Source organism: Maylandia zebra, linkage group LG18, assembly GCF_041146795.1.
Source record: "Maylandia zebra isolate NMK-2024a linkage group LG18, Mzebra_GT3a, whole genome shotgun sequence".
Classification (NCBI taxonomy): domain Eukaryota; kingdom Metazoa; phylum Chordata; class Actinopteri; order Cichliformes; family Cichlidae; genus Maylandia; species Maylandia zebra.
In genome coordinates, this window is record NC_135184.1 from 26,418,971 (window position 1) to 26,439,812 (window position 20,842).

At 42.8% G+C, this 20,842-nt stretch overlaps 1 protein-coding gene across 1 annotated transcript in view; it reads left to right on the forward strand.

The window, feature by feature from the left end:
- Positions 1-20,842, forward strand: part of dab1b (DAB adaptor protein 1b) — a 66,991-nt gene that overhangs the window by 23,208 nt on the left and 22,941 nt on the right. The window contains exons 3-4 of the mRNA XM_076877028.1: positions 15,369-15,508; positions 19,225-19,323. Of these exons, the coding sequence (XP_076733143.1) occupies positions 15,369-15,508; positions 19,225-19,323 (239 nt within the window). The remainder of the gene's footprint in view (positions 1-15,368; positions 15,509-19,224; positions 19,324-20,842) is intronic.

A 20,842-nucleotide genomic window follows, 5' to 3' on the forward strand; every position in this document is an offset into this window, starting at 1 on the left:
CAGAATAATGTCACAAAAACCCCAAACTACAGGTCAACAGGTCAGAATAATTAGCCCTCTTCATGCTAAAAGTCAGTTATGTGGCCTTCTCGCTGGATAACAACCTTAACAACCAACAAGCTTTGTGTTTTGGGTTGTTGTCACGTTGGAAGACAAAGTGATGACCCAGACCTAGTTTTGGTGCTGACTGCTGGAGGTTTTCTTTCAAAATCCTTACCTGTCCTTTATTTTTTCAGTGCCTTTTTAGTGTGTGGGCTGGCAGCCACATGCCAAATGGTTAGAACGCAGCGTTCCCTGTTTGAGTCTCCCCCGTGGCCCTTTGCTGCATGTCTTGCCCTCTCTTTCTCCCTCATTTCCTATCTATCTCAATTTACTATCCAATAAAAAAGGCCAAAATTAAAACTATTTATCCTTCTTTCTTTATGATTCCTTCCACCTTGACAAGTTTCCCAGTTCCTAACGCACTGAAGCCTACCCACAGCATTATACTCCCACCATCGTGTTTCAGTGTGAGGATAATGTTCTTTAGGTTTAACTGATCTCCCATCTTTCTCAGAGAGTCTCTGTGGCCAAAGATCTCTAGTTTCATCCCATCTGACCAAATAACGTGCTCCCAGTATGCATAATCTCTCTCCAGGTTGTCCTTCCTGTAGTTGTTCTGGGTCTTTAGAAACATCTCTCTCAAGTTTTCTTTCCTGAGTCGTTGAAATCTTTTGTTTCCTAGCTCTGTATATACTCTATATCTGGAAAATAACACAGGGGGATAATAATATTGACCCTGGTTATTTTGGTTTTTTATCTGAAACGGTTCACTGAGAAGGGACTGAAAAAGAGATGATATCTAGTGAGCAGCAGTTCTCTGTGTGAAAATGCTTTGATAATGTCGGAGGTCAGAAGAGAATGGCCAGGCTGTTTCCAATAGGAAGGAGAAGCTAACTCAAATACTTACTTGTTACTACCAAGCTATGCAGAAGAGCATCTCTGAACAGAAGACCTCATCACATGTCATGGGTTACAGTTTGTTCGGACTCAACAAAATTGGATAACAGAAGACTGGAAAATGTTGCCTGCTCTGATGAGTCTCAGTTTTGGCTGCAACATTCAAATAGGCTCAGAATTGTGGGTAAAACATCATGAAAGCATGGATCCATCCTGCCTTGTATCAACGATTCTGGCTGGTGGTGGTGCAATAATGGTGTAGGGGAAATTTTCCCGTGACACTATGGGGCCCTTTGTGCCAGCTGAGCATTGTTTAAGCACCACGGCTTATCTGAGTGTTGTTGCTGACCATCTCTTTTTGACCACAGTGTACCCATCTTCTGATTGTTGCTTCCAGCAGGATAACCCGCTATGTCACAAAGCTTAGATCAAATTGGTTTCTCGAACATGACAATGAGTTCAATGTACTCAAATGACCTCCAGATCTTGATCCAATACAGCACCTTTGGGGTGTGGTGGAAGGTGTGATTCACATCATGGATGTGCAGCAAACCTATCTGCAGCAACTGTGTGATTCTATCATGTCAATATGGACCGAAATCTCTGAGGAATGTGATAGGTTTGTAGCATAAACCTATTCGCTGGAACGTTAAGACAATATAATTACACTGCAAGCAAGACGCAAGTAGGCAAACATCTTCATGGTACTCGTGCACGGGAGAGAACCGGACAACCGCTTGACTCCAGTTGGTCTCGTCCGTCCTCCCATACACTGTCCTTTTATTGAGGTTACATGAATATGCATAGGTTCATTAACATATAACGTCTACATACACAAAGAGTACCGTGTGTGTGTGTGTGTGTGTGTGTGTGTGTGTGTGTGTGTGTGTGTGTGTGTGTGTGTGTGGACTGCTGATCAAAGGGTCAAACATCCTTGGTCAGGAAGAGGGTAGACTAGACCCCCCCCCGGTAAGGAAGTCCAGCAGGTCATCTAAACAGAAAAGCACTCAGACTAGAACAGACATAGCTACGTTAATCCCACCATAAATCAGCAAGGGAAGATACGATCTCTCCTCTCTTCATGCTACACAGAGTTGTTACAGACCTCTTAGGATGAGACATTCTTTCAATCTACAAATGATTATATACTTCTAAGCATCTATGGTTAAATATTTCTAAGCATAAATGACAATCAACAATACAAACTCTAACATTCCCCCGTTTTTTGGCCTTTATGCTAGAAAAGTTCCCAATTATGAATACCTCATGTCTGACAGTTTTAATGCAAACATTGTTATATTCAGCATATGTCAAATCACCCTAAAGTACTGTAAAGATACACAGTTTAACAAATGTATTAGCAGTTATCCCATTCATTGAGCTCATCTCATGGCAAACTGCATCTTACGAGCAACCAAAGAAATTGTTAATTTAATAGTGAAACTAAGAAAGTAACATTTTCAAAAACATCTCAGCTTGGTGATGCTTCCTCCGGGTGTGCAAATCACATGTCTCTCTGCAGGGTGGTTTGAGCTCTGCAGGGCGTCATGAATGTCTCTTCCAGATGTTTCCATCATTGTCCATAGGACCAGAGTCCAAACGTATGTAGAATAAACATTCAAACATACCAGTTGGTTTTGTTGTTTGTCAACATGGGTCTCAGCTATTTCCAAAGCTGCAGACCTCTCAGCACTCTAGTTTTATGGCCTCTTACCAGCCCCCATCACCTGACTTCAGACCTTCGTCTTGTGAGGGGGATATTTATGACTCCTTAATTGTCCACGCTCTGCAGAGAAACACCTCTGTGGAAAGGGTGCAGGGTTGTCTTACTGCTGTTATGATCCCAGCAGCCTTCAGAGTGTCATCGTATGCACAGTACAGTGGCACATTAGGTGATGTTCATAGTAAACTGCTGTCATCACCACCATAGTTTCTGGTTCCTGTGCTTTCACAGAATCATGATGTCATCCTCGAACTCCTTCTGCGCTGTCGGTGGAGCTTGGCACGCTCCTCATCCCTCGAGTTTTCGTGTTCCAACGCTGCTGAAGGTTTAAGGCAGAGCACGTCGTACACCTTAGTTGTCTTCCTCAGCGTCAATATTGAATCTTTCATTTTATTTAAAATCTTGCTGTGGGAAGTCTCCTCTTGATCTCCTGGAAGCTTAGTAGCACAGCTCTCTGTGTCCTGTCTGCTGTGCTGAAGATGATCTCTGATCCTCCTGAAGTCTCTCTCCCATCTTGTGGACGATCCTCTCCTCTATTTTGCAGGCAGTTTCATGGTCCTTGCTGTGGCTCCAAGGTCTGATTTCATGATGGGCCCCAACCAGCTTGACCTTTGACCTCAACCACTGCCTGGCTGTCAGCTATGCCTGGAATGGTTCACGCTTCTCACTGGGCCTCTGAAGATTTCTCAGGAGATTACTGCTGCACCTGTATTTCCTTGCTAAGAAGAAAAACTTCTATTTGGAGAGCATGTCAACAATCATCAAACCACATTCTTTAGTTCAGTGAACTTCACTTATAGGCCATCAAAGCCTCATCTGAACATGGATGCACCACTTGCATAGGTTTAATACTTGTAAATAAACGGCTAATCACACAAATCACTGCAACAATAATAGTAAACATTGTTTAATGTTAATCCTTGCACTCCACCTCTTGACGCATGGACATTCCCATGCGTCAACTCACCAAACCTGGATCCCTGTCTTAAAGAAAAAGATTAGCTAGATCATGTCCCAGGCAACATCAGGGCAACTCCTCTGGAGTAGCTCCGAAACTCTGCAATAAAAAATGTTAGCGTGTGTTGCATATTAAGTTTGCTTAACACCTGGCTCTCCCAGGAGCCTGCATACACACCATCACGGCCTGGAAAGCAAAATCTGGAAGTGAAATCAAACTTCATACCTGTAAACAATTGTATCATAAGAGTAATAAGCATTCAACATCAGCAAGACACATTGACTGTGGTCAGACGGAGGTCAGACACAGGTCAACAGATTCTAGAGGTGCCATAAAACACCATAAAGTTAACACTCGCTGTGGAAACAGTAACACTGGTCTCATCACAGTATGTCTCAAACTATATTAATTTCTCCATCAACATATGCCTGTAACTACAGTTTTCTTCACACATAAACCCAGAAATCTTGTAGTAGAGAAACATTAGCCAGTATTCCTATAAATCACATGATCAAACACATGAAGAACCGTAATGCTGTAAAAACGAAAATGCAAATGTTAGCGCTTGCGCAGGCGTATGCATACTTTGTCATAGTTATCTCTGTGAGCACACAAGCTAGTGAATGACACACACATAGTAAATTCACAGACACAGAAAATGGCATTTAAAATGTTAAATCATCACGCAACCTTGAGTGTTGCTGTCATCTTTCTGCTCCTGTAAAGGGAAGCACACACAGACTCATCTGCACCCCTGCCAGGCGGGGGTCAACTTCACACAGTCGTGTTACATCAGTAAAGTCTTGTCAACTTTTGTCAGCTTTTACCAGTCAGTCAGTTTGTTTTCCTTTCACTCACTCATTCATGCATTCATTCCTTCTTTCTTTGCTGATAGTGGAACCTATCGTCGCATTTAGTTTCCACTCTCAGCAAAATGACGTCATTTCAAAAAGAAAAAGAAGAACTTTAGTTTGGATTACATCGCTGAATCCTTTTGGACTGGGACTGTCATTTAATAATTGTCCCAAATAAGTGGCTTTCTCCAGAGTCCATTTAAATGTGGAGAACTCACTTGGCACAATTTTCTTGACGACGTGTAACGCTTTTAATTCCCGACTTGCAGATCTGCTCAAAGAAAAGAAATTCACAAGCAAAAATCAGTGCTTGTTCAAAAATGAAAAATAAAAAATAACAGAGATTATCAAACCAAACTTTCAGTGCACTGTGAAAGTATCAAAATAAAAAGGCCTTGTTAAGTCATGACACAAGCTCCTCATCTCAGGTAAATCATACCATTAGCATGGTTTATCATACCATCATACTAATCGGCAGGCTCGACTTCACAACAAAAGAAAAATCATCAGCTAGATTCACTCCAAATCAACCATCAGCTGCACAACACACAACATAAGCCTAATGTCTTATTAGCTATGAGTTTAATTACCAGGTCTGTGCTCTTCACTCATTTAGGCCACAGATCTATTTTATTCAATTTTCCTTTTCCCTTCATCATAAAACATGTGACATGCTGTCATGCACTTCACAAAACAGTCTGTTCTGACGTATTCAGAGTTGTGTATCTAAATACAGGATTCACTCGCACATCAAAGCAGGAAACTCAGTGTTTTAGAGTCTCCACTCAACACACAACAAACTCCAACACATCTCATTCACTCGTGCTAGAATTCAATCACCTTTCATTAATCTAAAACCAATCAACTAATTTGCATATCAGCTATTAACCCACTAAGTTGACAGGACGACAGAAAAGCATGTTCAAAATAGTATCACAAAAGACAATTTCCCTCATACAGTAAATTACATGTGCTGCCTCAATCAAGCAGGAAGCTTCTCCCAATTTACCATTTTAACAACTAAATTTATTGTCTGATCACTGGTTGGTCAAACCAGAATCTTTTTTCCCACAAAAGTTAAACTGTTGTCCTGCAACCTGGAGAGTCAATTTTTTGCATTGGATAAATTCAGTATTTAATAACAAGTGTCTGCTAAATTGACACTATTGTAACACTGATGAAAGATAACAAGCTAATTTTCATTACATGTGTTTGTGTTATTAGGCAGGTCTAATGCATGTCTGTGGAGCTGCATCTCCAGCAGAGCATGTTCTTAAAGCTGCCTTTCCTACACACTTCTCTGCTATTATTTAATCATTTCTTAACTAATGTGCTATGAGTCTTCATGAGTCATTTTGTGTTTGGAATTGTTAGTAGGGTTAATGCATGTTCTGCTTGTGTGTGTGTGATTTTGTATATGTTTCTATTTTCACAATGTTTCAGACTCCGTCTCAATTTTCCAACTTAAGCAGTCAGTTTTCTTTTCCCCAGGTTTGCTAACCCAAATTTTGATTTCCCACATTAAATAACAGCATTCCTCTGTGTTCTCACCTAGTCTTCTCACTCTTTTGTCCTCTCCCACTTCAACAGTCCAAACAGCCGGCAGTTCTCCTTCAGCTTTGTCCTGTATTCCACTGTCTCTTCTTGCCATTTTACTCCACAGGTGGCAAATGTCAAACTCCAACTGTTCAGTTCTCCTCAAACGTTTTCTTCACATGCATAGTGGAGTTGCAGCTTGTTGGAAACACAGTGCCATCCATCCGATCAGTCAGGATGATGGGTTTGCTCTTCTTCTCTGATGCTGTTTGTCCACATTGCTGCTGCTTTGCTGGGGCTCTTTGCTCAGGACTTGCTGCTGTCTCTTTATCATGTTATTGCTTTGGAGCTGCATTCCTTGTCTTCAGGGAGGGGTGAGAGCTTGCTTGCTTGTGAGGTTGAGAGACACATGGCGCTGTAAATAAGTCAGCCAGAAACTTGGCCTGCATGTTTCCAATGATGTTAAACTATAACTTTCTTCCGACCGCTGCATGTGGAAAATTGATTCAGGTCTGCTTTTCACCTGAAAGTGACAAACTAAGACATTTCATTATTATCATCACTGCTTAATCAACACACATCTCTCTCTCTCTCTGTGTTTTTGTGAACAGTCTTTTCTTAAAAGCAGAAAATGAAATTGTAGATGTTTTTGGCTGATCAACACAAAACCTTTTTCCTATGATTTTTTCTTTTTCACTCTTTTTTTTTTTCGTTACAATAGCTGGTGACCTGCAGAATCACCGCTCTCACTCACAATCAAAGGCAATTACTTTTACACAGCGCACAAAAACACTGTGATGTCAGACACATTCACACTCACTTTTTCATCTGCATAAATAAACCATATGGCTGGAGATATGTGGCATGGTGATCCATAAGCATGATCACCAGTTTATTTAATTATTTTTAATCCAACAAAACAAATAAACAAAAACATGATGCTGATGCTACACACACACACACGAGTCAAGGTGCAGAAAAACTGCTCATGGAAACGCTGCACACTCTCTGTTTCCCTCTCTTTGAGTAGTTCTCAGACAGCTCTTGATCTGATAATGTGTAGCTTGCTCATCAGCTCAAAAAACAAAAACAAAACTGCAACGCGACATCACACAGTAGTTGCATGCTCTGCCCACAGTGGCAAAGTCTTACACTTACATATTCAACACAGCTTCTCTATCATGTATTTTTAGATGTTTCATACAGGGTTCAGCATATTAGTTGTTTTCACAGGTGTGCTGTATATCTCAACAATGGTTCATAATAAGACGACAGTCTTTCACACAGGTCAAGTGCCTCTATGCACTTCATTAGTTTAAATATTTACCTATATCACTTCTCCTCACATGTCATTGTACTGAATTTAAGCAACCACAAGTTTAATGTAGGTTACTTTTAACAACTATCCACCTCAATGGTTTGGCACACAGGCTGTTAACATTTTGTGTCAGGAAGGGGTGGGGGGAAAGCCACCCACCAGAGCACAGCTGCTGATGTGGGCTGGCCTTTTCCACACACTCTTCAAGGCTGGTGTGTTTTCTGAAAACTTCTAACATTTGAATCCCTTCCATTTATAAGCCTGCGATTAACCGCACGGCTCAGGTCCGCGTGAAACCCGCGCGACCGCGTTCGCGTGCACCCACGCAGCTGTGGAGCCGTCGCTCTCTCTCTCTTTATTACATAAATACTTTGTGCTGCCAGGAGCAAAGTCCAGCACAAACATCTTTCTCCCTCCAACTCACTCTTGGTTGCTTAGAAACCATAATAACAACAACAACTGCTGACGTCACACACCACGCGGTCTGCTCCGCACACACAACAACAACAACGAGACGACGACGAAAATGACAATAACACAAAATAGGCCTACTCCGGACTCACACCGGACCGCTCGGGACCCTGACCCAGTTGTGGGACGCTCACCCACTCGCGCGACAAAACCCAATGAAGGGACGCTCGGGACACACACCCAGGGCGATTTCAAAACCGGACACACACCGGACGCTTGGGACCCTTGGGCGATTTAACCAAAACTTCTTTTTCGGGACACTAACCCAGTTATCGCTCCACAAAGCAGCGAACTTCTCAACGCCTCACAAAATGGCGGAGACTGCACAACGACACGGTTATAGAGTCGGCCTCTTTAAACTTACTTGGCGTTGCTTAGCGTGTAATATCAGCCTCGAATCCCGCCGATCGCCATTCATCGAGGAGAAAGACGGACCGCGAATCCACAGGAACTTCCTGGCTGACGTCAGTCTTTCGGCGTGTCCCTCCCCCCCTCGGTGAATGCGATCCCAGGGAACCGGCACCGAAGGACCAATTAATGATAGGTTTGTAGCATAAACCTATTCGCTGGAACGTTAAGACAATATAATTACACTGCAAGCAAGACGCAAGTAGGCAAACATCTTCATGGTACTCGTGCACGGGAGAGAACCGGACAACCGCTTGACTCCAGTTGGTCTCGTCCGTCCTCCCATACACTGTCCTTTTATTGAGGTTACATGAATATGCATAGGTTCATTAACATATAACGTCTACATACACAAAGAGTACCGTGTGTGTGTGTGTGTGTGTGTGTGTGTGTGTGTGTGTGTGTGTGTGTGTGTGTGTGTGTGTGTGTGGACTGCTGATCAAAGGGTCAAACATCCTTGGTCAGGAAGAGGGTAGACTAGACCCCCCCCCGGTAAGGAAGTCCAGCAGGTCATCTAAACAGAAAAGCACTCAGACTAGAACAGACATAGCTACGTTAATCCCACCATAAATCAGCAAGGGAAGATACGATCTCTCCTCTCTTCATGCTACACAGAGTTGTTACAGACCTCTTAGGATGAGACATTCTTTCAATCTACAAATGATTATATACTTCTAAGCATCTATGGTTAAATATTTCTAAGCATAAATGACAATCAACAATACAAACTCTAACAGAATGTTTCCAGTAACTTGTTGAATCTATGCCACGAATAGCAAATAGTAATAGTTGTACCTAAAAAAGTTTGTGGTGAGTGTCTGTTTATGTTGATATTGGATAAAATATCTAATCCAGCTTCATTCTGGACCTGGAACCACAAGAGGGCATGACAGTGACAGCCTCATTTGTATTTACTGCTCCCCTTCTGCTTTCCCATTCCCATCAAGTTAAGCTTATTTGCAGACTGTTGGACAGATAGACAATGTCTTGCTTTCTTTTCAAGTCTAAAGTCATTAAATTCACTTTAGAAGTGAATTTAATGAAAGGAAATGACAGAAAAGTAAAGTTTTGGTCAGTCAGAGCAAGAACTGCAAGCCATGGGCAGATAGACAGACAAAATATTGTGTTTTTAGTTGATGACCTTGATGATGTTGTTGTTTTTTAGCAGCTTTGAATTAATTTTATTATTTTTCATCATCTAGCACCTATGTTCCAAGTGCTATTTCCCTGAATTGTGCAAGGACAGGTTTAATAGGCTGTTAGCTTTAACACTAGGTTTAAAAAAAAAGGAAAGAAAGAAGTATTTTACTATGAAACAAGAGAATAAATGTTCCTATTTAGCCTTTCAGAGACATGATTCATTCCAAAAAAGTCTCATGGCAGTTTATGACATCTCATCTGCAGAATTACGTTCCTACTGCCCGAACATTCGGTGGTGACCTGGCAGACTACTAGGGGTGCAACGATACACAAAATTGACGGTTTGGTTCGGTTCAATACTTTGGTGTCACGGTTCGATATTTTTTCGATACAAAAAATGTTCATGCCTTTTTAATTTGTCATTTATTAATATTCTGAATATATATTTTTACTCAAAAGTGCAGTTTTTAAATTTAATGTTGCTGAAACAACAAAATAATTAAAAAAATAAATCTATCTGATCGAAAAATCACTCATCTTTGGAAAAAAGAGTTTATTACAGAGAAATGGCTCTTTCCAAAATAAAAGCTATACTATCCGCTTCTTCTGGGCTATATTCTCAGCAGCATATTAAACATATCAGGTCCCCATAAGGAGAATCATGTGCTAATGGCTGTCTAAATGACTCGGGTAAAGTTTGTAGCATGCGTGCTTGTTGTTTTTGTCTGCTTCCACTTGTCTTTGCACTAGGATGATGTCGGCGTAAATGTGCTGTCATATTCGTTGTGTTCCCACTAGTGCTGTCAGCGTTAATCTCGTTAAAATGACATTAACGCCATAACGCGGCAAATCTCTGTTAACGAGCTACCGCGGATCGCCCCGTGCGTGGGGCTGGACGGCATCAACACGTTAACAAGCTAACTGTGCTAACACACTAGTTCCCACCAATTGAGCATTGCATGGCACATCCGACATACTGTTTTACTTTTGTCCATGACGCGCTTACCTTCAGGTTCATACTTCACATGAAAACCAAAATAGTTCCAAACACCAGATCTGAATGAGGGTGGGGGAGGTTCAATTTGCCATGTTGCAACGAGCTTAGCGTCTGTCTTGCTAGCTTGCGCTGCGCTCAGTGGATCTGCGCAGTGTTGCCAACTCCTCAGTAAGGAAAATCGCTATTGGCTGTCCTTAAAGTCGCTAGAAATCGTTAAATGACGTCATCGCCTAATTTGCATTGGTCATGCTAACATAATTGTAACCTACGTTGTTGGAGAGAGAAATAACATCATGGAAGAGACATAAAGTGAGTAAAGAACATTCTAAATGCATTTAGAATTTATTTATAACTACAAATTAAATTTATTTTAGCAATTATTGTTTTTTTTAATGTCACAATTCCAACCCTGCTCCTTTATCCGGGCTTGGACCGGCAAAAGTGACCCGAAATAGGCACTCTGGTGGAGTTACTGTGTGTGTGTGTGTGTGTGTGTGTGTGTGTATAAGTAGTTTTAAACCTCGTGATCCACAAAACAGCATAACAGTAAAAGAAGAACTGACTGCGTTACAGTCAGTGTGAGAGCAGCGGCTTCGCTCATGCGCGATTCATTTGCAGTTCGGACGCATAGGTGTGAACATCTTCTGCCCTGATAGCAGCTGGGGAGGACTATTCTCCACCGTGAGCACTTTGGAACGGGCGAGGTGCCCACGGCAGCACCGCTGCTTGTTGAGAGTAAAAGCGATACCCGCTTTCACGTCAAAAAGTCGTCATAAATAAGTCCAATTACACCAGAAAAAGTCGCCAGATTTGTTGCTAGTTGCTTTTTAGAAAAAAAGTCGCTAAGGGGGTCTGAAAACTCGCTAAATATAGCGACAAAGTCGCTAAGTTGGCAACACTGGATCTGCGCTCGACGGTGCAGCCTAGGCGGAGTAGTCGAACGCAGATCCACTGAGCGCTCAACACAGACAGCATCGTCAGAAGAAAAGTTGATAAAATAAAATAAAAAATTTGTATTGTTCGATACATATGCGTACCGAACCGAAAGCGCTGTATCGAACGGTTCAATATCGATACGAGTATTGTTTCACCCCTACAAACTACATCAAGTTGTATATTATGGATGCAAAAAATAGGGAAAATCTTTGAATCCTTTCAAAATGCCACAATATTGCCACTCACAGAATAGAAATAAATTGGAGATAAGTTGCCCATTACAACATAAAAAGATTTGCCCCCTTAGTCATGTCCTGGTTCATCCACTAATGCATCATAGGCCACTTATTATTTAATTGCTTCTGTATCATTTTCATAAAATTCTGATGCATTTGTGATGAATGCGAAACAATTTAGGGTGAACTTGGTTTTTTGCGTGTCCGTTTTGGTTTTGGCACGCACTTATATCACTCTTCATTCTTCTCAAAACGGTGAGGAAAAATTCAATCCTGACTGCAAAGTCTGCCGTCATAAAATCCAAAGCTCCCCTCTACCCATCGTCAGAATTGCTTTACATGCGTGACTTTACTCTATCTCCATAGCAACTGTTGCTCTACCAGTGTAATCTGTGCACCGAAAAAGAGAAAGAAAGCAAAAAAGATTCATTTCAAAAAGAAAAGCATGGAGTTGAGGACATGGAAGACACTGAGAGCAGGGGAGAAAAGGGCAGAGAGCAGCTAGCAGACAAGCAGCAGAGTAAATCACTGGTTGCCTCCCATACTCTAAGAGGCAATACAAATACTACCCATTCAAATCTATTCAAACACTATTTGCCAAGTCATTTGCAGGTATGCATTTTCCTAACTGTGTCTTGACGTTGCGTCCCCATCAGCTTGGTAATAGCATCATGGAGCCCCCCCTTCCTAAAGTATCATCCCCACAAAATGCCAGCCTGCACACACCGTCTCCTGTGTGTGACTCCACAGCGAGTCACTGATCTATCTAGTGAACTGACAATTTGCACAAAAGCCTTCATTAATCCTGAAACTGCTTTATTGATCAGCCGTTTAGCCAAACCCTCAATGTTGCGTTTAGTGCCAAAGTTTGGTCGAAGAATTTTCAATGTATTTGTTTATTTTTACATCAGTGAGGGCTGGACGGGGAGAGCACGCACCGCTGTTGAGATTTGTAAATGTGCTTCTGTGTGTTTGCTGAGGCTTGTGAAATTTCTTTTGCGCACATGGGGGGAGGCAGATGGCGCGGACAGATTTTGCTTTTCTCAGACGAGCATTCTCTTCGCTGCTACTTCAGCCTCCTGCGCTGACAGGAAATACCTGTCTTTTTATTTCAGAGAAAATATCGGCTGCTATTGCATATTTCATTATAGCTCGGAGGATGGTGTGTGTGCGTGTGGATGTGTGTGTGGCTACTGGCAAACAGCGACTTTAAAGGAAAAGGACAGGAAGGCACAGATACACACCCAGAGAGGTTCAAAGGTTAAGCTGCCTCTATGCCCAGATCCCCAACAAAAAGTTTCTTGTTGCCAAGTCCTTATATCTGGAGGGGCACTTCTGACTCTCCATCTGCCGCCATCTGTCCCTTTGCTGTCCCCATTCTAGTGTGGCAAGAAGACGGATGCAACACTGTGATCAGACACGAGCCCTGAAACAGTATGGAGCAGGGCGAACAGTAATTGTTCTCTCCATGGTCCTGGTGCAGAGCCTGCGTGTCACGTGGGAGGATTGTAGCGTTTGATTTAAAGCCTCTGACATCCTGGATTTTAATGCCCGACTCAGTTTTTTTTTAAAATAAAATCTTTGTAAGACTACTGAGAAGCAAGGGATTTTGGAAATATTGGGAAGCAGGAGACGAGGTCTAAATTTTAACCCTGGACACATGCACTTCAGACCACCAGGCACCAGGACACATAGAGACAAACAGCACACAATACTTCAGGCAATCCACTGTCAGAAAAATTATGAGCATCAGCCTTACGGGCCAGAATCATTGTGAGGACCATTCAACCTTGGGTAATTGTAAATCCAGAAAGCCAGAGGAATATGTGTCACCTCCCGTCACGAACCCATACACACACACACACACACACCTTCTCGCTTCTCCTCTCTTACAGTGTGTAACAACATGAAACAACATGCCCCTCAGCTCTTTAGTTTTCAAATACAGCACACTCGCTCATCTGGATCTGAACCCAGAGCACGTAGTGAACAAGTTACGCCACTGACTCAAGACTCTCATTTGGTATGCAAGGCCTATTTTTTTTTTTTTTTTTTTTTGAGGATCTGTGCATAAATCTCTAAATCCTTCCTGAAGTGTGAGGAGGGCCGTATGCGGTATGTAAAGAAACAAATGGCACAAAACATTTGGTTACAGCTCATCTGAGAGAGTTGCACTGAATTGGACCGATTGTATTTAAAATGCATCTGGAGCAGCATGTATTTTACATTACATTACAGAGTATATGACTCGGTAAAATCAGGGTGGAATGCATAATACTGCGCAAACAAACTGCGGTTGCTTTGTGAGCAATGATAATTACCTTCCGGGGTTTAGCAAATAGGACACGTGTGGCTACAGTTCGTATTTTTAGGGAGTTCGTCACTAAATCTGAGCGTCCGTTTCTTCACACGCTGCGGCTGATGTTCAGATGTGCCCATTAGGTGTATAACTCCTCTGGCAGTGAAATAAGTCTAAATTAGACCCAGATTTGACAGTCGCTTGCTTAGAGACTTTAATGACTTTAGCATCCTCAAGCCCTTCCCCCTTTTAGAGAATTGTGCCCTCATGAATTAGTGAAGAAGTGTGCACAGCCAAGACAAGCACTTACATTTCACTAAGATGGGGTGGTGGGTGGGTGGGTGGGGAGAGAGACGCTTCTTAATCTGCCCTTTTCCGTTGTTTCCAATTTTTGTTTTTGACTTGGAAATTGCAGAAACGGAAGACGGGAATTTGGTTAGATGTGGCAGGCAATGGCATTTCTGGGTGGAATAAGCTGATTTTGGCGTAAATGTGACTTTGGAGCACAGCCTGACAGCCTCTGTTAAGGATGTTACACCTTGTCTCGTTGTCGCCCACAGCTTAGCCAGCCCCTTTAATGTGCTGCTAACTGATGTACTGCATGGTCTCCTGACCTAGATTTGAATGAGGAAGAGACTTGAAACTGTTAAATTCTCCAAGGTGCCGGTGACCTTGATTCGAAATCCCTACTATCTCTTTGTGCGACTGCTGCAGGGAGCCGGTGTTTTGCGAGTGACAAAGCCCGCACAGGTTATACAATGTAGACCTACGAGATAACGCTTGAGGCTTGAACCCACATAATCAAAACAGCGAGCGATGAGACAAAATGAGAAAGGTGTCGGTATCAAGGAGATGTCAGGGTGGCTGGAGAGACAGAATAATCAGGAAGAAGGAGGGGAGGGGATGACAGTATAAAGCCTGAGGCCATCCAGACACACACGTGAACACCCCCCACTGCCCCCAGCGGCTCACACCATCAGCCCGCCACCTTCTTGCCACCACCCTACATCCATCACACAGAGAGGGCTTGGGTGGATTGTGGGTGAGCGCTGGACCGAGAAGATTCCTCTCAATAGGAGCCATTCAGGCTGGTTTGTCGCTACCAATAGCACCCATGGGAACTCCAGCCATGGGTAGCAACACTGGAGTAAGCACCCCCTCCCTTCAGTCCTGCCTTTGTGTGTGAATGCCCTACAATGCTCTGCGACAGGTGATTGTGGCGCTGACTGTTTTTGATGTTCCAGTTGTTTTCTCATTTAGTGCGCCGGCTTTATCCAACTTCATTTTCAATTTCAAGTTCAATTTTCTTTCCATCTTTGCGCGCCGCTGCTAATTTTCTATTCTTTCTGCGTTTCCTATTCCATAAATATTAACACCGGAGCAAAGAGACACACGCGCAAATACGCATGCACCTACGCACAGACACCGCACGCAGAAGCCCACGTACCAAATGTGTTCAATTCAGTTGAGCTCACACGTCCTCATTTCCTGTAATCACTCTCTCGTTCTTATTTCTCCAACTCTTGTCTGTTTCTCTTTCTCTTCCTCTGCAGGTCAGGACCGCAGTGAGGCGGGGCTTATTAAGCGTTTCCGCGGAGATGGCGTGCGCTACAAGGCCAAGCTGATTGGGATTGATGAGGTGACAGCCGCACGCGGGGACAAGCTGTGCCAGGACTCCATGATGAAGCTGAAGGTGCAGACTTCTTTGTGTGTGTGTCTGAGTCTGTGTGGACATCACTGAGCATCTTCAATCATCTCAGTCAGATTTGGAATAAGCATGCTCAGACATGGCTGTGTTGTCTGTTGTTGAATGAATCACAGGAGCTTGTCTTATCCTGTGTATGACTCACTGAAGGTTTGAACTGACCAGATGGAACAAATGAAAGTCCAGCCTTATTATTCCACAGTGTCCTATAGAAAGCTACTGTAAGGTTGGCTTGTGCAAAATGGAAGCGGCTTTCTACTTTATTTTAATAGGCTGCTTTATTTTTAGTGTTGCTCAAAGCACTTTGCATATATTCATATGTCTTTGTTTTTTTCTTTACCTCCGGGGCAAACTGGCTCCCTATTCTGAGAAATACTTAAATCAGTATATCAGTTAAATAAGAGAATTTTCACTTTTCCGCATGTGCGAGGAGAGTAACCATCCCATCCCCCCACCCCGATCTGTCTCCTGTATGTTTTCTCGTGTCACTCACACTCTATTTTTACAACCAATTTCATGATGTTACACTTGTGGCACATATGCAAACTGCGATAACATGACCCAGATAATACTTCAGCTAGTTTTCCTTGCAAAATATTGAAAGTAAACTAGATCAAATTCAGCCAGAGAGACAGAGAGAGTCAGAAAATGCCTGCATAAAAAGTGGTGGATGAACGAGTTGGGTATTCTTGAACTTACTACATAATCTGCGAGTTATTTCTATTATTTTTAAATGGGGAAAAAGTGTCAGAGAAGTAAGGTAAATGGTGGGGCTGTGGAGAAGGCTTTATTGGGGATCAGGGGCAGCTCCAGGGCTGAAATCCCCCCCACCTACAAGCAAGAGGAGAGCGCAGCAGGAGTGAGGCAAATGAAGGGGAGGGTGTGGGACACAAGAAGCAACAACAAACAGGTATGAAGGGCAGCGAGGATTATGATAGGAAGGAGACAGTTTGATGTATGAACTTCTACTTAAAAGGAATTACCTCTATTAAGTCACCTTTCATGAGCTTCTCTCCTCTAAGTGACTGAGCCTGCACATGTTGGATAGACAGATTGGTGAAAATGTTGCCTCTGTTTAGGTTTGTCAATTTAATTTCATGTAAAAGACATAGTAATAAAGACAGAGTACAGAGTAAATCATGTCTATCATTATAATCAGATGCTTAAATCAGGTCTATTTTATTTTTCAGCTTTGTTTTGAATTTTTAGACCGTGGACAGCTTTAGCTTTTGTGGCTCCTGTTGTTGTTGTTTTTTGTTTATTTATTTGTTTGCAGCCAGAAAAAGTGATTATTATCACATGAGTTGTAGTGGCTATTAGCTGATGCTAGCTTGCTTATCTATGTGCATCACACAGACTTGGGTATCTGCTGATGATAATAAGGTTCAATAAAAAAATTATAATTTTACTCAGTAAAAGTGTAAGAAAGACTCTTCGGATGGGCTCTTAGTACTCTTAACATTTCAGCGAGCCATCTTTTTTGGTCAGATAATTAGAAATGCAGAAATGCAGTTAAGAGGTCCAGTTCAGTGTATATTAGCTGAGCTGAAGCCTGGCAGACAGCTTGCAGCAGCAGCTGTCTGTTCACCTGCCATTCAAAATGGCCACAAATTAGAAGAGTTATTTACAATTCTTCCCATGCACAATAACTATACCGGGTGAAATAAGGTAATAAGATATTTGAAAGAGACAAAAGAAAATCTTATAGAAGACTGGAAATGCAGTATTATTTTGCTTCAAAGTGTGGCATTTTTGGACAATATTAATGTCTTTGGGGACTGATTCACTATCGAGCCATGAGTTCTGTTTGAAGAAGTTTAGTTTTTGGTATCATTTCATTGGCTTCTTGTCTGTTTTTAGCGCTGAAAGTTGCTGTTTCTTTGAATTTGGCAATTACAGTGATCTGTTTTGGGGGAAACTGCAGCAACTAAACATTTTGAACTGCCTGATGATTTTAAGATTCACACCTCTGATGTGATTCTTATCTTTGGTAATGGTCTTATACAAAATTGATGAATAAAAACCTGGCTTCTCAGAGACAAAGACGATGTGCTCTATTGAGGTGTACTGCAAATAGACCGTTTTAATGTAAACCTGTATCATAAAGGCTCTGGTTTTACATTAAAGGAATAAGACAAATGAATGGCAAGTGATATTTATCAGTTGAGCAAAGAAGCAACACGCAAGCATCACTGCAGTAATTGGCTACAGGATAAGCAGATGAACTGTAAATGCATATTCTCAATGACTTTCCTAGAGCTTAAATGTGTGGGAAGCCCCACTGGAAAAGCAGTATAGCCAGAAGGCAAAACCTCTCATTGCCCATACCCTTTTCAAATGATACAGTACTTCTAATAAAGCAACTTTTTCACTGCTTTGATCAGACATTTCTGCAGTGCCCTCCATATGACTCCGGTAGTCACCAGCTCCCAGCCAGTTACAGTCAATGGAGCAGTCGATACAGAACTGCTATTATCTGGACAGGGGATAGAGAGGGGGTACAGGTCTCTATTGAGCTGCCGTTCACTGCTGTGCGGACTAATCCGCCAAATGGGGATGCCGATGACTGATTGACAACATCCATTGACTCTCCTGCCCACCCGCCTCTTTCTCATTTGCTTTATCTCTTTCCTGCTCCTGTTGCTTGTTCTGCTCTTTATCCTTCGCCCTCTTCCTTTATGTACTGTTATTCCTTCAGCTTTTTACTGTATAGTTATTTAAAGCTAGCTCGAAGGTGATCACTGCGATTCAGGCTTTGTGGTTGTGTTATCAGCTAGGCTTTCAAAGAACTTCTCCTCCCCCTCACATGCCCCACCAGTCGTAGCAGATGGCTCCCCTGCCCCGAGCCTGGTTCTGCTGAAGTTTTTCTTTCCGTCAAAAGGGAGTTTTTCCTTCCCACTGTTGCCAAGTGCTTACTCATAGGGGCCCATCTGATTGTTGGGGTTTTCTCTGTGTTATTGTAGAGTCTTTACCTTGCGATTGCCATTGTGATTTGGTGCTATATAAATGAAACTGAACTGAATTGAATTGAATAGCATTGATGCAGTTTTTCCAGACATACTGAGCGCAGAAGGCAAGCTTTTTCTACCCTTATCTCATCTTTCCTCTTCTCCTCTCTTCTATTTTCTCCCAGGCGTTGTTCTGTGAAAGACATGTCAAGCACACAGGTCGCATCAAAGGGAACACAGTGGAAATTTTAATTGTTTTCTTTATCAGAGCTGAGAATATGAGGAAAAAGAAGCTGGTGAGATCCATGGGAAAAACATACTTCAAAGGCTGGATTGGGTGTTCAGTCAGCACTATGTGAAGTTCCCGAAGCGAGCTGACGTCGGTCAGCGGCGCGATCCATTCTGTCAGCAGATCTCACCTTATTGTTGTTAGCTAGCACTTGTGTATTGCCACGTTGAGGTGTAGCACACTTACTTCAAAAAAAGGGAGAGAAAAATGGTTCTAAAGGGGGAAATGGCAATAATAATATAACTCGCTGCACAAGGCGATGTGTGAATTCCTCTGAGAGTGAAGCTTCAAGAAAAAAAGAGCACATGAAAGAACATCCTGTCCTATCACACTTTATGTAACTCCTGTCACCCTGCCCCCAATCTCTACCCCACATCTCCCACTGCCACACTCACCTGAGTCGGAATAGAGGAAGGCTTCATCATCTTCTTTTATCTCCTCATGTCGTTCCCTTTAATCTCCTGCAGGGAATGGCTTCCTCGGCACGTTCCAAAGGGGAGCACAAGCAGAGAGTCTTCTTGACGGTCTCTTTCGGCGGGATCAAGATTTACTGTGAAAGATCAGGGGTGAGTATCACATTAGCGAATAGGCCCGGTTTGGCAGGGCTGCACTGCCAACCTCTGTGCCAGCTGCTGTACCGTGAACCTACAATGCAGGACATCCAGAGGGCAGACGCTCGTACGGCTCAGTTCACAACGGCTGCTCGGGCCGCCATCTTATAAGCCTGACTCCCACAGTTGACATATTCTTGCAGCTGCATTACCTGTAACACATCTTTCAATGCGTTGACCATATTTCAATCTCTTCTCCAAATGTCAACAGAAATCACGAAATAGCATGATTCATACAGGACAGTTTGCCCTTTAGCCCCTAAAAGTTAAACTTGACAGCACTGGATTGTGGGCCTTGCATTTGCTATACAACCCAAAGCCAAGTGGTTTACTCCAGTGCGATTAGGAGAGTGCTGCAGGACCTACTTAAGATCACTCAGGCCCTGTCTGTGTGCTAATGATAGTGCAGTGAGCAGTCTTATGGCGATGATATGAAATGGACTGTTTCCGCCTGCATCCTGGCTTCCACCCCCACCCGGCAGACTCAGAGGCCTGCTGTTCCATTACAGGATGATCAAGGGGCTCGCTTCTCCCCCGTCCCGCGGCGTAGTGTTGGCTAGATAGGCCCACTCTGCTCATCAGCGCTAACCGATAATTAGCACTCAGTTCCACCCCTTAATGATCATTGCCGCTAATGCTAATTACACCGCCGGCTCCACCTCAGCTGTCATTAGAGCTAAACTGATAATTATGCAACAGCGCTTGTCCCGTGGCTGCCATCTCCCGCCCGACCACCAACAGCCTACTCCTCACCCCACCAAACAAAAAAGCCCCTCATCTTTTTGATAATATCTCTTTTCAATGTGACTGGTGGTGATAGTAGTACGTCTTTCGCCTCTAATGAAAAAGAGCATTAAGCCTCCTGCCACGACCCGCGCAGCTCACCAGCTTTTTGACATGCTCATTTGTTGCTCGGAAATCATGCCCCCTAATGCTCCTCTTTTTATTTACTGATTACTGGCAGTAAATAACACTCCACACTAAATACCCCTCTTGACTTATTTAGGTGGAAATGGGGATCGCTAGAGCACAGGCTGCGTCAGCGAGCATTTAGATGGAAATGCTTCATGTAAAGCTGATGTGATTTGCCACTGAATTGAGTGCCCGAGTCGTATTAGTTTTGTATTTTACATTAATCTGAGGCATTACCGGCGCCGACACACATGGCGCCGAATATCGGCTAATATTCAAACAAACGCTCCTTCCTGGTGTCTAAGCACATATCTTCTAAGAGAGGAGGAAGCAGATGGGTGTGAAGAGCTGAGTTACTCCTATATACTTACAACCCAAAGTATAGTTTTGCAACTGCTAATATCTCTTGCTTGCTAATTTGGTGTTTTTTCGTCGAACGGCAACTCGAGTCTTGCTGATATCACAAAACAGCACAAAGCTAAAATCATGCCACTGGTTTATATCTTTAATGAATGCTAGTTCTGTAGCTACATTATCCATAAAGTTATATGCAGAGATGAGA